Source organism: Nansenia antarctica (genome assembly GCF_963989245.1).
Source record: "Nansenia antarctica genome assembly, chromosome: 1".
Taxonomy (NCBI): Eukaryota; Metazoa; Chordata; class Actinopteri; order Argentiniformes; family Microstomatidae; genus Nansenia; species Nansenia antarctica.
The window spans coordinates 2,185,990-2,200,989 of NC_137674.1; the positions used below are offsets into that span (position 1 = coordinate 2,185,990).

General features: G+C 49.5%; 1 protein-coding gene across 1 annotated transcript in view; it reads left to right on the top strand.

Moving 5' to 3' along the window:
• The window catches only part of ate1 (arginyltransferase 1), an 83,861-nt gene that overhangs the window by 44,642 nt on the left and 24,219 nt on the right, over nucleotides 1-15,000 (top strand). Inside the window, exons 10-11 of the mRNA XM_080536774.1 lie at nucleotides 3,281-3,462; nucleotides 9,151-9,250. Coding sequence (XP_080392900.1) covers nucleotides 3,281-3,462; nucleotides 9,151-9,250 — 282 coding nt within the window. The remainder of the gene's footprint in view (nucleotides 1-3,280; nucleotides 3,463-9,150; nucleotides 9,251-15,000) is intronic.

The window sequence follows — 15,000 nt, forward strand, 5'->3', positions numbered from 1 at the left end:
GGAGATGAGCCGTAGAAGTGGCCCAGTAGCTTAAGACACAGGAATGTGTTAAACAGAGACTCCCAGACAAAAAAATCGAGTAATTCTTTCTTTCTTCTTCTATCACTATGACTGCCAATGGCCCCGGGCCTGAGCTAGATTACTCTTCCTGCTACGACTGGTGGACTGATGATTCACTTGCTTAGTCAAATGTGTCGATTGTAAGTCACTTTGGAATAAGACGTCTGCTGAACGCCAAACATGTAAAATGTGAAAAATGCAAGAAGTGCCAGTTCACTTGCTGCCCTACTCTAGAGAGGCACTATTATTATTTCGCTGAACCTGTTTTAATAAACGGGCTCTCTGGAGCCCCTCACACTCCTACTGCCCCCCCCCCCCCCACACCAGACTGTAGAAAGGAGGGGAGGGGACAAGAGGGGAGTAGGGGGAGAGAGGGGGGTCTGGGGTCCATATGAGAGTGATTTGGGGCTCTTTGGAGGGGCTCGGGGGGCGGTTTAGCGTTTAGCAGGAGAATGTTTAGGTTGTTGTCACAGTGGCAAGGACACAGCGATTAGCCTGTCCCGCGGGTTGACACGGAGGTCAGAGAGACAAGATCTCCCTCTAACAGGGCACGGCTGCACAAACACGCAACGCACGCAAATGCTCGCGCGCACGCACACACACACACACACACACACACACACAGGCAAGCAGGAAAGCAGGACACATATGTTGAACACAACACAGACTCCACTATTCACCGGCAGACTTGCACACATACACACACATGACAGAAACTACACACTCATTTGGTGTACGGTAAATTCTCTCTCACACACACTCACACTCACTCTCACTTCTCCCTGACGACTTCTAAACGGCACGGGGACTCTGACAAAGCCTTCCAGTGTTTCTCTGTTCCACACAAACGTTGCCTCAGCCCCACTGATGGACATTTCCCTCAGCCCCAGACGGGCCCTCGCCACAGCCCAGGGGCCCCCCCACCCAGCCCCCCAGCTCCAAGCCCCCCAGCTCCAAGCCCCCAGCTCCAGATGTGGTGCCAGTCGCCCCAGAGAGAACCCAGCCACTCTACCCCCCCTCCCACCACCCCCCACTCAGACAAACGCTCTCCATTTCACACTCTACGTCACCTTGACGCCCGCCTGTCACAGATAACGTCTGCTGCCCTCATGCCAAGTCCGTCCTTTCTTACTTTCACATGTTCTCTGATGTTCGGCAGCCCCCCCCCCCCCCCCCCCCCCACCTTACTTCAATGATCTTAAATCCAGCCCCCTCTCCAAGCAGCCCACACTCAAAATCCCCTAGAGTGGATAGTTGTGTGTCCCAGTGTGTCAGACAGGTAATCAGGTAGTGTTTGGTAACCCAGTGGCCCCAAAGGTTTGAGCTTTTGTTTTCACTGCCCAGCTCTGCTTAAAACACGCCCTCAAGAGGAGATCCGGGGGGGAATTTGGTGCGGGGTGGCACACCAATTAGCCTGCCTCCTACACAGAAAAACTGCAAAATATACTAGCTTTATACTAGCTTATCCTGATGATTTTGATTTGGAAAATGTCAGGATACCGGGTGGTAGAACGCACATATCTAGGAAAAGTCATGAAAGGAGGGTCCTGAAATTTGATCGAGTGCAAAGATATAAAAAAAACATTTCTACTCACAGGGTCAAACGACCCCACCCATGGCTGTTCTGGTGTTAAGGGAGTTTTAAGATTTGGGCAGATTTAATTTGGTCAGGGTGCGTAGCTTAGCGGGCGCTGCGTAGCGGGGTTTTAACACAGTGGATTAGTGGGGGGGGCGCAGGGGGGGCAGCTCTCCTAGTGTTGTGATAACGATCCACGTCTGCCAGGGCTAACCGGGCCCAGATGGGCCGAGAGGAACCAGAGAGGGGTCTCCTTTCACCCTCACACACCCCCCTAGAACATACCCCCTATACCTACACACACACACACACACAACACACACACACACAACACACACACACAGACAGACGCACCCTCACACAGAGACTGACACAGACACACACACACACCCACAGGCACGCACTCTTTCTCACACACACACACACACACACACACACACTCTTTCTCTCTCACACACACACACACACTGTCTCACACACACACACACACACTCTTTCTCACACACACACACACTGTCTCACACACACACACACACACACACACACACACACACACACACTCTTTCTCACACACACACACACACTGTCTCACACACACACTCTTTCTCACACACACACACACACACCCACAGACACACACTCACACACACACTCTGACAGACAGACACACACACACACACAGACCAGTCCGATATGCCCCCCAGAGCGCCCCCCCCCCCCTCCCTGGTCGTCTGAAGTCTCTGATAGAAAGCAGTCGTGTCCAGCGTCCAGCAGATCTTTGCGAGAAACGCAATCTGTCAGGTACTAAAACCTGGAGTTTTAATAACGGTGCACCCTGCACTCACACACACACACACACACACACACACACACACACACACACACACACACACACACAGGAGAAAGCTTGGCCCTGTTCCACCGCCCCCCCCCCCCCCCCCCCCCCCGACGAGATGGATTCTGCTCATGCAGGGCCTTTTTATTAAAAGGCCTCTCCTCCCCTGTGTTTCTGTGGCTAGCACACTCCACTCCCTCCCCCTCCCCCCCCCCCCCATTCGGAGTCCTGCTCCACATTTGGGAGCTATTAGCAGGCTGAGTGTGGGGCTACTGTACACCCGGGTGCAGAAAACACGTGTGTGGGGGGCTGGCGAGCTGCCCCGGGTCCTGTTGCACCAACACAAACCTCTTGTCGAAGAACTACGGCCTGCTAATGTACTAACGCTAACGACACACACTCGTTCTCAGATGAATCGTACGATATCCGCCGGAGAGATTGTACACTCAGACGATTGCGTTGTGCAATTGCAAAGTGTGTGTATGCTGGTGTTGTTATGATGCATGACCATCTTTCTCTCTCTCCCTCCCTCCCCCTCTCTCTCTCTCCCTTCCCCTCTCTCTACCCCTCTCTTTACCCCTCTCTCCCTCTACCCCTCTCTCTCTCTTCCCCTCTCTCTCTACCCCTCTCTCTCTCTACCCCTCTCTCTGTCTCTCTTCCTCCCTCTCTCTCTTCCCCTCTCTCTCTCTCCCTTCCCCTCTCTCGTCCCCTCTCTCTCCCTCTACCCCCTCTCTCTCTCTTCCCCTCTCTCTCCCTCTACCCCCTCTCTCTCTCTTCCCCTTCTCTCCCCCTCTTCCCTCTCTCTCCAGGCGGAGACGTCCCCTGATGGTCCAGATGAAGGGTACGGGTCCTTCCACCAGCAGTACTGGCTGGACGGGCGCATCGTGGCGGTGGGGGTGATCGACATCCTGCCCACCTGCGTGTCCTCCGTCTACCTCTACTACGACCCCGACTTCGCCTCTCTGTCTCTGGGAAGCTACTCTGCTCTCAGGTCAGTGGCCCACTGTCTCCTTTCCTCCCCACCTAAATGGTAAACGGTAAACGGACTGTACTTGTATAGCGTATATACCTTATTCCAAAGCGTTTTACTTTACAACGGCCTCTCGTTCACCCGTTCACACACACATTCGCACACCGACGCGGCCAAGCTACCACGCAAGGCGCCGGCCGGCCCCGCTCATTGGGAGCGAGTTGGGGGTTCAGTGTCTTGCCCCGAGGACACCTCGACACTTGGCCAGCCGGGTTTCGAAGCTCGAACCGCTGACCGTGCGATCGTTAGACGCCGGCTCTACCTCCTGCGCCACAGCCGCCCCCCCCCCCCCCCCAAGACCAGTAGAGGTAGACTGTACCTCAGGACTTTGGGGGGAAGCGCTGCTCTCGTCTGTCTCGACTGGGTGAGGCAGTGTGCTGTTGTGTGGCGTGGCTGACGACAGGACTGCTGTCTGCCGGGGTGAAATTAGAGATCACACACACACATCTGGCACTTCCTGTAAAACGTAACCCTATAATGTGAGAAAGCCTTTTAAAAATATTTCTGCACAGATGTGTGGAGGAGACGGGGTGATCTACATTAGTTGGCGCGGTGCAGGTGCGTGTTGCGCGTGCGACATGAGAGTGCGTGTGCGTGCGTTTGCGTGTGTGTGTGCGTGCGTGTGTGTGTGTGTGTGTGTGTGTGTGTGTGCGAGTGTGTTAGGTGTGATTCTCTGTCAAGGACAGGAGAGGGGGATGTTGAGAGGAAGTGTTTTGAGACTCGATCTAGCAGAGGCCCGGGAGAGAGGGAGAGAGGGGGATGAAGAGGTGAGGGAGGAGGAGGGGGACATTGAAGAGAGGGAGAGAGGAAGAGGAGGGGGAGGGGGGGGGGGACTGAAGAGTGGGAGAGAGAGGGTGATGAAGAGGAGAGGGAGGAGAAGGGGGACATTGTGCCTGTTGTCAAACCGGTGGCTGGCACTTGTTTGATTCTGCGTGTGCGTGTGTTTGTGTGTGTGTTCATGTTAGGATATGTGATGGGGGAAGTGTGTGTGTTTTAGAGAGCTGAACGTCGATGCACTTTGGAGGGACCCATAGGTTCTGTTATATAACTGTGTTTAGTTCATGGGAGAGTGTGTTGTGTCTATATGAAGTTGTTGTTTATTTGGTAAGCGGAGCAGCCTAGCTGGAGTGTGTTGTGGTGAATTTAGATCGTGCCGTGCGTGTTTGTTCGTGCTCGGCCTACAGTGAGGCTCTAGTGTCTGAGGGTAGGGAGTGTGTGTGTGTGTGTGTGTGTGTGTGTGTGTGTGTGTGTGTGTGTGCGTGCGTGTGCATGTGTGTATGTATGCGTGTGTGTGAGAGAGAGACGTGTGTGTGTGTGAGAGAGAGACGTGTGTGTGTGTGTCTGTGTGTGTGTGTGTGTGAGAGAGAGAGAGAGACGGGTGTGTGTGTGTGTGTGAGAGAGAGAGAGATGTGTGTGTGTGTGTGAGAGAGAGAGAGACGTGTGTGTGTGTGTGTGTGTGTGTGTGAGAGAGAGATGTGTGTGTGTGTGTGTGTGTGAGAGAGAGAGAGACGTACGTGTGTGTGTGTGTGTGTGTGTGTGTGAGTGTGTGAGAGAGAGACGGGTGTGTGTGTGTGTGTGTGTGTGTGTGTGTGTGTGAGAGAGACGGGTGTGTGTGTGCGTGCGTGCGCATTAATGTCCAGCGGGCCTCCTCCTCCGTGCAGAGCGGAGGGTTGATAATTGGCTTGTGTGAGGCGGTGTCAGAGTGCTGAAGAGGGGATAATGGCCAGCTCAAGCTGCTGCCACGGGGGTAGAGGCAGGGGGGGCGGGAGGCAGGGGGGGGGGCTGTGAGGGCTTTTTGTGAATGGGCCCCCTCACCTCTCCTGATCCCCCTCATTCAGGCCCCGGCCGGGCCTTTGTGGAGACGGGATGGGAACCCAGCAACCTGGCAGCTACAGGCTGACCTTCCACCACCTCGCTCCAGCTAGCTGCTTCTCTCCTACCCCCCCTCCCCTTCACACTCTTTTATATTCTTCTCCTCCTTTCTCTCTCTTCTCTCCTCCGCCCCCCCTTCCCTCCAATCCCCCGGCTTTGTCCTCCTCTTTTTATTTTCCAGTGCATCTATTTTATTTAACGTTTTTTCTCTAAGTTTTTAAGAAAAGAGGAGAATTCTCCGCCTTCATTTAAAAGCGAGTGAAGGAGAAAGAGGGATGGAAGGAAGGGTGAAACAAAAGGGGAGAAGAAAGAAGGGGGCTGGGATTAAGTTATGGAAAAGTGAAGGAAATAGAGGAGGGAGAATTGTGCGGGGAGAATAGGGCCAAAGTAAAAAGGATGCAATTAAGGAAGGAACTATAGAAAAATAAAGAAACCCCCAAAGACTTTACTGTATTTGGGGATGTTGTTATAAATCTACCCATGAGCCTTTGTGTCATGGTCAGCCTTGCCCTTATTCTCTGTCTGTTCACCTCCTCTAAAGGCATTGACACTTTGAGCAGTGTTTTTGTCCAATGAAATGTGACCAGGAGTGATGGGTTTCTTTATGTGGTCATTTACTTTCTTAGCAGAGGCCCCCTTTCCTAGAAAGGCAAGCTGCTTTCGGGCTCTGAAATGTAGTTCGCAAGGATATGCTGTAGGGCCTATTTGATTAGGGTGTTTTGATAATGTTATGATAATACAGTAAATGGCATTGATTCCTCTTCTCTTATTACCAAAAATAAGCTTAATATTATTCTCACGGTTTTTTATTGAGCAACTTGCTGAAGGACACATTTACTTGCCTATATACCCAGCGACTGGGTCTATCTTATGTGATATGTTTGTCCTGTAGATCTCTTTTAAATTGTTTATAACATCTGAGGCCGTATTTTCCCTGTGGATTTACCTGCCCAGGGACTGCTGATGCAATTTAGCTACCCAGCTAATTCAGGGAGAGTCAAGACTGTCCATTGTCCCTTTTAAATAAAAATAATAAAATCTCCCTCCTCGTGTCCCAGGGGACCTGTCTGTTGCCCTTAGACCCTGACCATTGGCACTTTTCCACTCCTGGGCCAGACCGGGTCAGCCAGTTTATTATCCTTTCTCCATTGCCAACCGAGCTGGCCCGAAGCGAGCCGAACCGGGCCGTTTTAGCTACCCTTCGCGAGCAGGAACTACAGGAGCGAAAGGTACTTTTTTGCCAGGCTACGTGTGACGTGTGACGCTGCACACCGTTGATTGGTCAATGGAAATCGTCATCCCATGTTCATAGATTTCTTCGCTAACCGCCATTTTTAAATACCACAACAGATTTCGCTCTCAGAATATGTCACTTACTGTTTCTGTAATAACTTATTAATAAAGATTAGAAAAATTATGATAACCATCGTATTATCTTAGTTTAATGTCATTTCAATGCATGATAGAACTTTTATTTACTGGTACAACAAGCATAACAAAAAACAATCGCTATTATGGCGATGTCCTGTGCCTAAGCTGTTCCTCAGTCCAGCGCGCTTCATCATCCCCCTTCTAAAACTGCCATCTCCCCTTTCCATCCCTTATGTCATTTTATCAATGAACATTGTATTACTGTTATTTCAACATTTAAGCCTCTTTCACACATAGTTCCCTGTAACTTCACTCATGAGTCAAATGCCGGTAGATTCGCGTCTTGCTCCCCTCAACACATGTCGGCGTTTCCCTGGTTGCGAGATCTAAACTACTAGAACTGAAAGCGGCAGGTAACAGGCACTTAACATCCATATGCTGTATATATAAATAAATATATTTCACTACCAGCAAGTAGGGCTGCAACAATTAGTCGACATAATCGACGACGTCGATCATAAAAACTCGGCGACGTGGAATTTTAGTGTCGACGCATCGTTTAAAAAAAAAACGAGAGCCATGCAAGAATCAGCTGGGTACGTTTTAGCTAACGTTGTTAGCCAACTGGCTAACGTTATATTGTTAGGGTCGTAATGTTTATGTTAGCTTTACTGTTACATGTTGGAAAACAACGTCTCATGGACAGGGCTGTACATGCTATGAGCGTTTGTGCTATTAATTTATTTGCCCTGTTACAGACAGAGGCGCTTGTATGTAACGTTACGTAGCAGGGGTTTTCCATGTTGAAGCCAGGAGAACGCGAGATGAAATGAAGTGAGGGGTGGTCGCTATTAAAATACCAGGTAGTCATGGTGGATGATCATGAATGATGCTTGATAAGTGAATGCTATTTCAATTATGTTGAGTCCACCAGCGAGCTGTCTGTAAGATAAACAGCGCCAAGCGTAGCCTACTAACGTGAGCTGTCTGTAGTCTAGCCAGCAATGCTAGCTAGCCAATCAACTAGCTCTGTGAGCAGCTGTAGCTTGGCGTAACGTTAGGTTAGATAGCTAGTTAAGCCGGATTTATGCTTCTGCGTCGCCATTTACGCGCAGCGAAAAGCCACACGACTAATCGGAAAAATAATCGACAGATTAGTCGACTACCAAAATAATCGTTAGTTGCAGCCCTACCAGCAAGACACCGGAGCACTCGTATCTATAACAAACGCGGAGATTGTATGAGCCCCACGTCAGTCAGCCTTTCCGTAGAAATACATCGCTCCGTTATATATCTAACGTTACATGTTTTAAGGCTGATCTGTGCATGATAGTGCTGCATTATGTTGATCTATTCATATCGATCTATTCTTGCCAATTCCTTATTACCAGTGGAAAGGGGGAAGGCTAATTTTTTATGGAGAGCAGTGAGCGGATGACTGGATGTGAGCATGTATTTGACTAATGCCGATAGATTCACGTCTTGCTCCGAAACCGGAGCTGTCGGCGCCGCCAGGATTTTACAGCGTTCCTTCAAACTATCGTAATTCATGAACTATATGCCCAATCTAAACAATTCTAACAGTTTCTGAAAGCAGAGAAGTTGCACTTTTTGAACAGTTTAGTTCTTTAGGCTTATTACGGTAGTTCACCAACAGAAAAAAGCACAGTGCTCAACGTGTCAGGAGAAATAAAAATAGAATCGGGGCTTTAACACATGTCGGCGAGATCTAAACCAGTCTACTAGAACTGAAAGCTTACAGGCACTTAACGTTACATGTTGTAAGGCTGATCTGTGCACGATAGTGCTGCATTTTGACATAATTCTTATCGCATTTCCCCCCGCTGAGCTGTATAGCGGGGGGAATCTTATGACACGTAACTCCTCCTACAGTCCCGGGTCGTTCCTGTATAGTGGAGAACGATTCCTATATGGAACTTTTCAAAAGCGTGCCGAGGCGAGCCGTGCCGTGCCGAACCGTTCTGGTCAATGGAAAAGCGCCACATGTGACACGTCCTCATGTCGGCAACCAATCCAAAGTTTTTTTTTTTTTTTTGAAACACGGAACTACGTTTCAGCGTTGTTGAGAATCACAACACAAACTCGCTAGTTGAGCCAAAACGCTGCAAATGGATCCGGTGAGTAATCCCCACTGCTACCTAGTTAACTATAACAGTACTTTACATTGTTAGCAGGCTCACAAAACAAGCCGTGTTAGTCGACTACCGACGCGTCGTTGATTTTCAACAGCGCGGAAATGTATTCACATTTTTCGAAAGAAAAGTCCGGTCGGATCCCCACATGACGACCAAAGCATTAGAACGTGTCACATAATCTCCACAGCTGTCCGTGCTAACTGCTAACTGGCTAACTCTGATTCCTCTCTCCTGTCTCCTCTTCCCCCAGGGAGGTGGCCTTCACCAGACAGCTGCAGACTCAGGCCCCCAAGCTGTGCTACTACTACATGGGCTTCTACATCCACTCCTGCCCCAAGATGCGCTACAAGGTAGGAATTGTCTCCACTCAATGTCTCCACTCTACACTCAATGTCTACACTCAATGTCTACACTCAATGTCCCTACACTCAATGTCTACACTCTACACTCAACGTCTACACTCAATGTCTACACTCAATGTCTACACTCAATGTCTACTACACTCAATGTCTACACTCGATGTCCCTACACTCAATGTCCCTACACTCAATGTCTACACTCAATGTCTACACAATGTCTACACTCAATGTCCCTACACTCAATGTCTACTACACTCAATGTCTACACTCAATGTCTACTACACTCAATGTCCACTACACTCAATGTCTCAACTCAATGTCTACACTCAATGTCTACACTCAATGTCCCTACACTCAATGTCTACTACACTCGATGTCCAGGAGAGTATACTACATCTGCATACATGTACAGTAGACAGAGTCCAGCGTTGCTATATCTGGATTATTCTAGTTTTATCGTATCAAACTGAGAGAGAGAGAGAGAGAGGAAGTCGACCTCGTTATCCGGTGTGATTAATGACCAATGCTTTGACGTGGGCCCTGACTCAGGAGAGCACAACATTATACTCTAATCCGTTTGTTGTTTTTAAATCTCTCTGAGAGTTTTACAGCCATCGGGATCATTTGGCAGGTTGTCGAAGAGCGTCATGGGAGGACAGACACACCTGTAGAAGGTGTCGATTCCCCCCCCCCCCCATCTCACCACAACATGCCCCCTCTCCTCTCTCTCACCTCTCAGGCTAGCCTCTGCAGCCTCAGTCATCTGTTTCTCTCGTTCTCTCCGGCCCCAGAGCGTGTTCAGAGCGAGCGCCACGTTGTTGAGAGCCCCGTCCTGCCTCTCTCTCTGGGAGTCACCTGACCCCCCCCGTCCTCCCCATGTTATTCTAGGTGCAAAAGGCCTTAACAGTCAGTTCTCTCTTCTTCTCCTCTTCCTCTCAGTTTCTCACTCCCTCTCTCTCTCTCTCTCTCTCTCTCTCTCTCTCTCTCTCTGTTCACCTCTCTCTTTTCCCTCTGCTTGCCACACTACCTACAGACATCAGTAATGTCTGTAAGCCCAGGAGCTGGTAGAGTTGAGCCTCAGTCCCTGCTCCTCTCAGTGGACCCCTCCACTGTGGAAGTCTTTATTGTATTTTTCCACAATATATCACAGGTCCAAACACGACCAACAAAGAACAAACTTAAATACATCCCCCTTCCCCCCAAATACCAGACACATACATACGTTATACATAGCCAGACATCCATAAAAGTAAAAATAAATAACACAAACAAAATGAAATGACAAAGAAGTGATGCTACATTATCATGCTGTCCAATTCCATATCTTCAAAAAATATATATATATACGTATATGTATTATTATATGAATAGTAGTTTCTTAGTAGATCCTCTAACAGGATCTATTCTTCTCCAATTTAATATGGTACTTGACCTCCTTGATCCAATGACTATATGTAGGTGGAATAGGATCCTTCCATTTAAACAATATCAGTCTTCTAGCCAGGAAGGAGCAGAAGGCCAACATGCTGGTCTCCCACCACCTCTGTGGAGGTCTGGCAGACTCTACGACGTGTAACACGGCCCATTAGCCAATAGCAAGGCTCATGAGAGGAGGATGGATCTCTCACACAGGAGACATCGAATGCAGACTGTGTGAGGGATTGATTGATTGATTGATTGAAAACTTTATTAGAAGATTTGCAGAAGTAGGTACATGAAAGTACATATTACATTCAAGGTCAACTAACAGGATAAAAACCCAAGAAAGCCACTGGCTTATTTCAATTGGGGTCCTTGATCCATCTGTTAGTCCAGAGAACACACTATAGAAGCCTGATGCTCCAAGTTAGCCTGACGATTACTTTGACATGCTCCAAGTTAGCCTGACGATGACTTTGGCATGCTCCAAGTTAGCCTGACGATGACTTTGGCATGCTCCAAGTTAGACTGACGATGACTTTGACACACCCAGTCACAACAACAACAACAACAGGCTAGGTTGGCACACAACTTCAGAACCCCTTAAGAGCCCGTGTGTTAAGAGCAGGACAGGAGACATCAGAGGCACCAGGGGGTTGTGGGTTTGAAGCCCTGGCGAGAACAGCCCTGGAACACGAACAGAACATCATGTCAGCCGTTCCATTGGTAAAGTCATCTGATTCCAGGGAACGGGCTAAGCGCTAACACAGGTGTGTGCAAGAGAGGCGCAGTTCTTACAAACACACACACACACACACACACACACACACACACACACACAGAGGCACAGACAAGGAATCTATTAGACCTGAACAGCTGATTCATATACAGTAAAAGAGAGGAGGGGGAGGGAAGAATGTAAATAAAAGTGATGGACTGGCCCTGAGCAGAGAGAGAGAGGGAGGGAGGGAGGGAGGGAAGGAGGGAGGGAGGGAGGGAGGGAAGGAGAGAGCAAGGGAGAGCAGACTGGGCTGTAGAAACCATTAGTGGTTGAAGGAAAGGTCGAGATGGCTGTTGTAACTCAGCAACATGAGGAGTGGGTGCAACACACACACACACACGCACACACACACACACACACACACACACACACACACACACACCACCTTCAAACACACCTGCATTGACTGCGCAAACCGTACACTACATTAACATAATCTTTCACAGACATTCACACAAAACTAAACCACTGCCAAAGAATGTTAGCCTATAGTTGGGGGGGGGGGGGGGTGGTGGATGAAAATAGACACCTTTTTCCAAGTTCTTTGAGATTGGTCAAGAAATGTTCCATTTTCATCCGTTTTCATCCGTTCATCCAACTCCTCTTTACTTCTCTCAGGGGGGTAGTGGTGGTCTAGTGGATAGTGTGTTGGACTTCCGATCGGAAGGTTGTGAGTTCAAATCCCGCCTGAAACCACACCACTACTAGTGTGCCCTTGAGTAAGGCACTTAGCCCTCAGTTACTCCAGGGGGACTGTCCCTGTAATTCATAATTGTAAGTCGCTTTGGATAAAAGCGTCTGCTAAATGGCAAAATTATTAATTATTATTTCCTCTTATTCCATTCTTCCCCTCATCGTTTCTCTTTAATTCATGATGGTATTCCCCCCTGCTGTGTTGTCTAAGGGATGTAGTGGTGTCTTGCTGTGGATTGTGGCAAAGTGCTTATGAAGGTCTTGAATGAATGAATGAATGAATGAATGAATGAATGAATGGTCTTTATTGTCATTGCTATAGTACAGGTACCAAACAACGACATTTGGGAGGGGTGGCTCCCCTGGTGCTAGGAAAGAAAAAAAAAAGAAAAAAAAAACAGGAAGGGAAAGGAGCTGGTTTACATAAATAAAGGCTATGTACACTATCCACTATACTATACTGTACAGATAGACGACTAGGGTTGTCATATTGCACATAGTGTTATTGCACATTCAAAGTCTTGTTGCATTTCCCTATTGTCTGCGTCGGGGTGTGTGAGCGTTCTCTGCTGCACGTCTGTGTTGTCTGCGTCGGGGTGTGTGAGCGTTCTCTGCTGCACGTCTGTGTTGTCTGCGTCGGGGTGTGTGAGCGTTCTCTGCTGCACGTCTGTGTTGTGTTGTCTGCGTCGGGGTGTGTGAGCGTTCTCTGCTGCACGTCTGTGTTGTGGAATCCTGAGCACACCATGGTCTCAGACAAGCCCATCTCTGTAACCATAGTTCCCTGCCCCTCCATCATCGGTATGTACCCCCCCCCCCCCCATCCACCCCGACCCCCCTTGATCTACTGGAGGGGGTGGGAGGGGTCCCCATTCAATAACCGACGTGTTATTTACCTCTCCTGAGCAGGGGTGAGAAGGTTGCTCAGTTCCCACTTCCTCACACACACACACGCACTCAGAAAAAATGAGTGTCCCATTACGGCCTCATTAGCATATTTGCCAAACGGCCTAATTAATGCACATTGTGCAGATGTTCCTGTGGGGAGTCCCGGGAGGACAATACGGTTGTGTTGGAGGTCGCCTTGTGCTCCTCTGGGGCCCCAGGGTAATAGCCCCAGTCCTGCTGCAGTCACACTCAACCCTCCTAGGGCCACAACACGGCCACTTGAACTCTAGATACACACCTCAGCTTTCTCACACGCCTCTCTAGTCTCTACCTCTACCTCTCTCTACCTCCCTCTACTCTCTGCCTCTAGTATCTACCTCTCTACCTCCCTCTACTCTCTGCCTCTCTAGTATCTACCTCTCTCTACCTCTCTCTGTCTCTCTACCTCTCTCCACTCTCTCCACTCTCTGCCTCTCTACCTCTCTCCACTCTCTACCTCTCTGCCTCTCTACCTCTCTAGTATCTACCTCTCTCTGCCTCCCTCTGCCTCTCTACCTCTCTCTGTCTCTACCTCTCTCTGCCTCTCTACCTCCCTCTACTCTCTGCCTCTCTAGTATCTACCTCTCTCTGCCTCTCTACCTCTCTCTACCTCTCTTTGCCTCTCTGCCTCTCTACCTCTCTACCTCTCTCCACTCTCTGCCTCTCTACCTCTCTACCTCTCTCTGCCTCTCTACCTCCCTCTACTCTCTGCCTCTCTACCTCCCTCTACTCTCTGCCTCTCTACCTCCCTCTACTCTCTGCCTCTCTACCTCTCTCCACTCTCTGCCTCTCTAGTCTCTACCTCTCTGCCTCTCTCTACCTCTCTCCACTCTCTACCTCTCTCCACTCTCTGCCTCTCTACCTCCCTCTACTCTCTACCCCTCTACCTCTCTCCTCTCTCTACCTCTCTACCTCTCTCCACTCTCTGCCTCTCTACCTCTCTCTGCCTCTCTACCTCCCTCTACTCTGCCTCTCTACCTCCCTCTACTCTCTGCCTCTCTACCTCCCTCTCCACTCTGCCTCTCTACCTCTCTCCACTCTCTGCCTCTCTACCTCTCTCCACTCTCTGCCTCTCTACCTCTCTCCACTCTCTGCCTCTCTACCTCTCTCCACTTGTCACCCTTTTGAGTCCTGGAGTCTCTGCAGAGCTCTGGAACGGTATGTACCCATCTATGAACAAACGTCAGTGGAAAGACCTAGAACGCCCTGTTCCATTCCTGACTCTGGTGGAATAGGTACAGGACTTTTTAAACTGTTTCCTCAAAGTGGAAATTTAGAATAGTAGTTAAAATAGAATTCCTCCTGTCTTGGTGGACTCGTAGCATAATGACCACATTGTTTCACTGATACCGGCAGTGGGGTTCTGAAGCTCACTACCTGTCTATGGAGTTCTGTGCTTTCTCTCTCAAAACCCTTTTCCAGCGAGTCAGTTTGACGGCCCGCCTCAGAGCCGGTGCCCTAATCTCAAACCGATATCTTCGGCTTTTTCAACAGCGAAAGAACCGTTCTTCTTGTTCCAGGAAAACCGATTTTCCCCTTTGCACGTTGCCGACAACTAGAACCAGCTGCAAACCCGGCATTAGCACCATGCTAGCCCAGAACTAGAACTTTCGGTCGGTTTGTGTCAGTGTGGAAAGAGCGAGGGTATCATAATCATAACGATCGGTAAACCCCTTGATGAGGGAAGGGTGGAAAGGTGAGGTGACGAACTTTTCGATGCTGTCGAACGTCTTCCGCGGTCTTGTCCGGGGTCTGTCTGGTCTGTGTTCTCACCTCGTTCCACTGGTGGAGTGTAGAGGACCGAGGCGTGAGGTGGCAGCCAGCGCGGCCTTGTCCTCCCTGCTGTCCGTGTTTCCACCCCGAGGTTCCTCAGCGGTGTCAGGAGAAAGGCCGCGCCAAGTCACACCTCGGCCTGGCCAAGCTG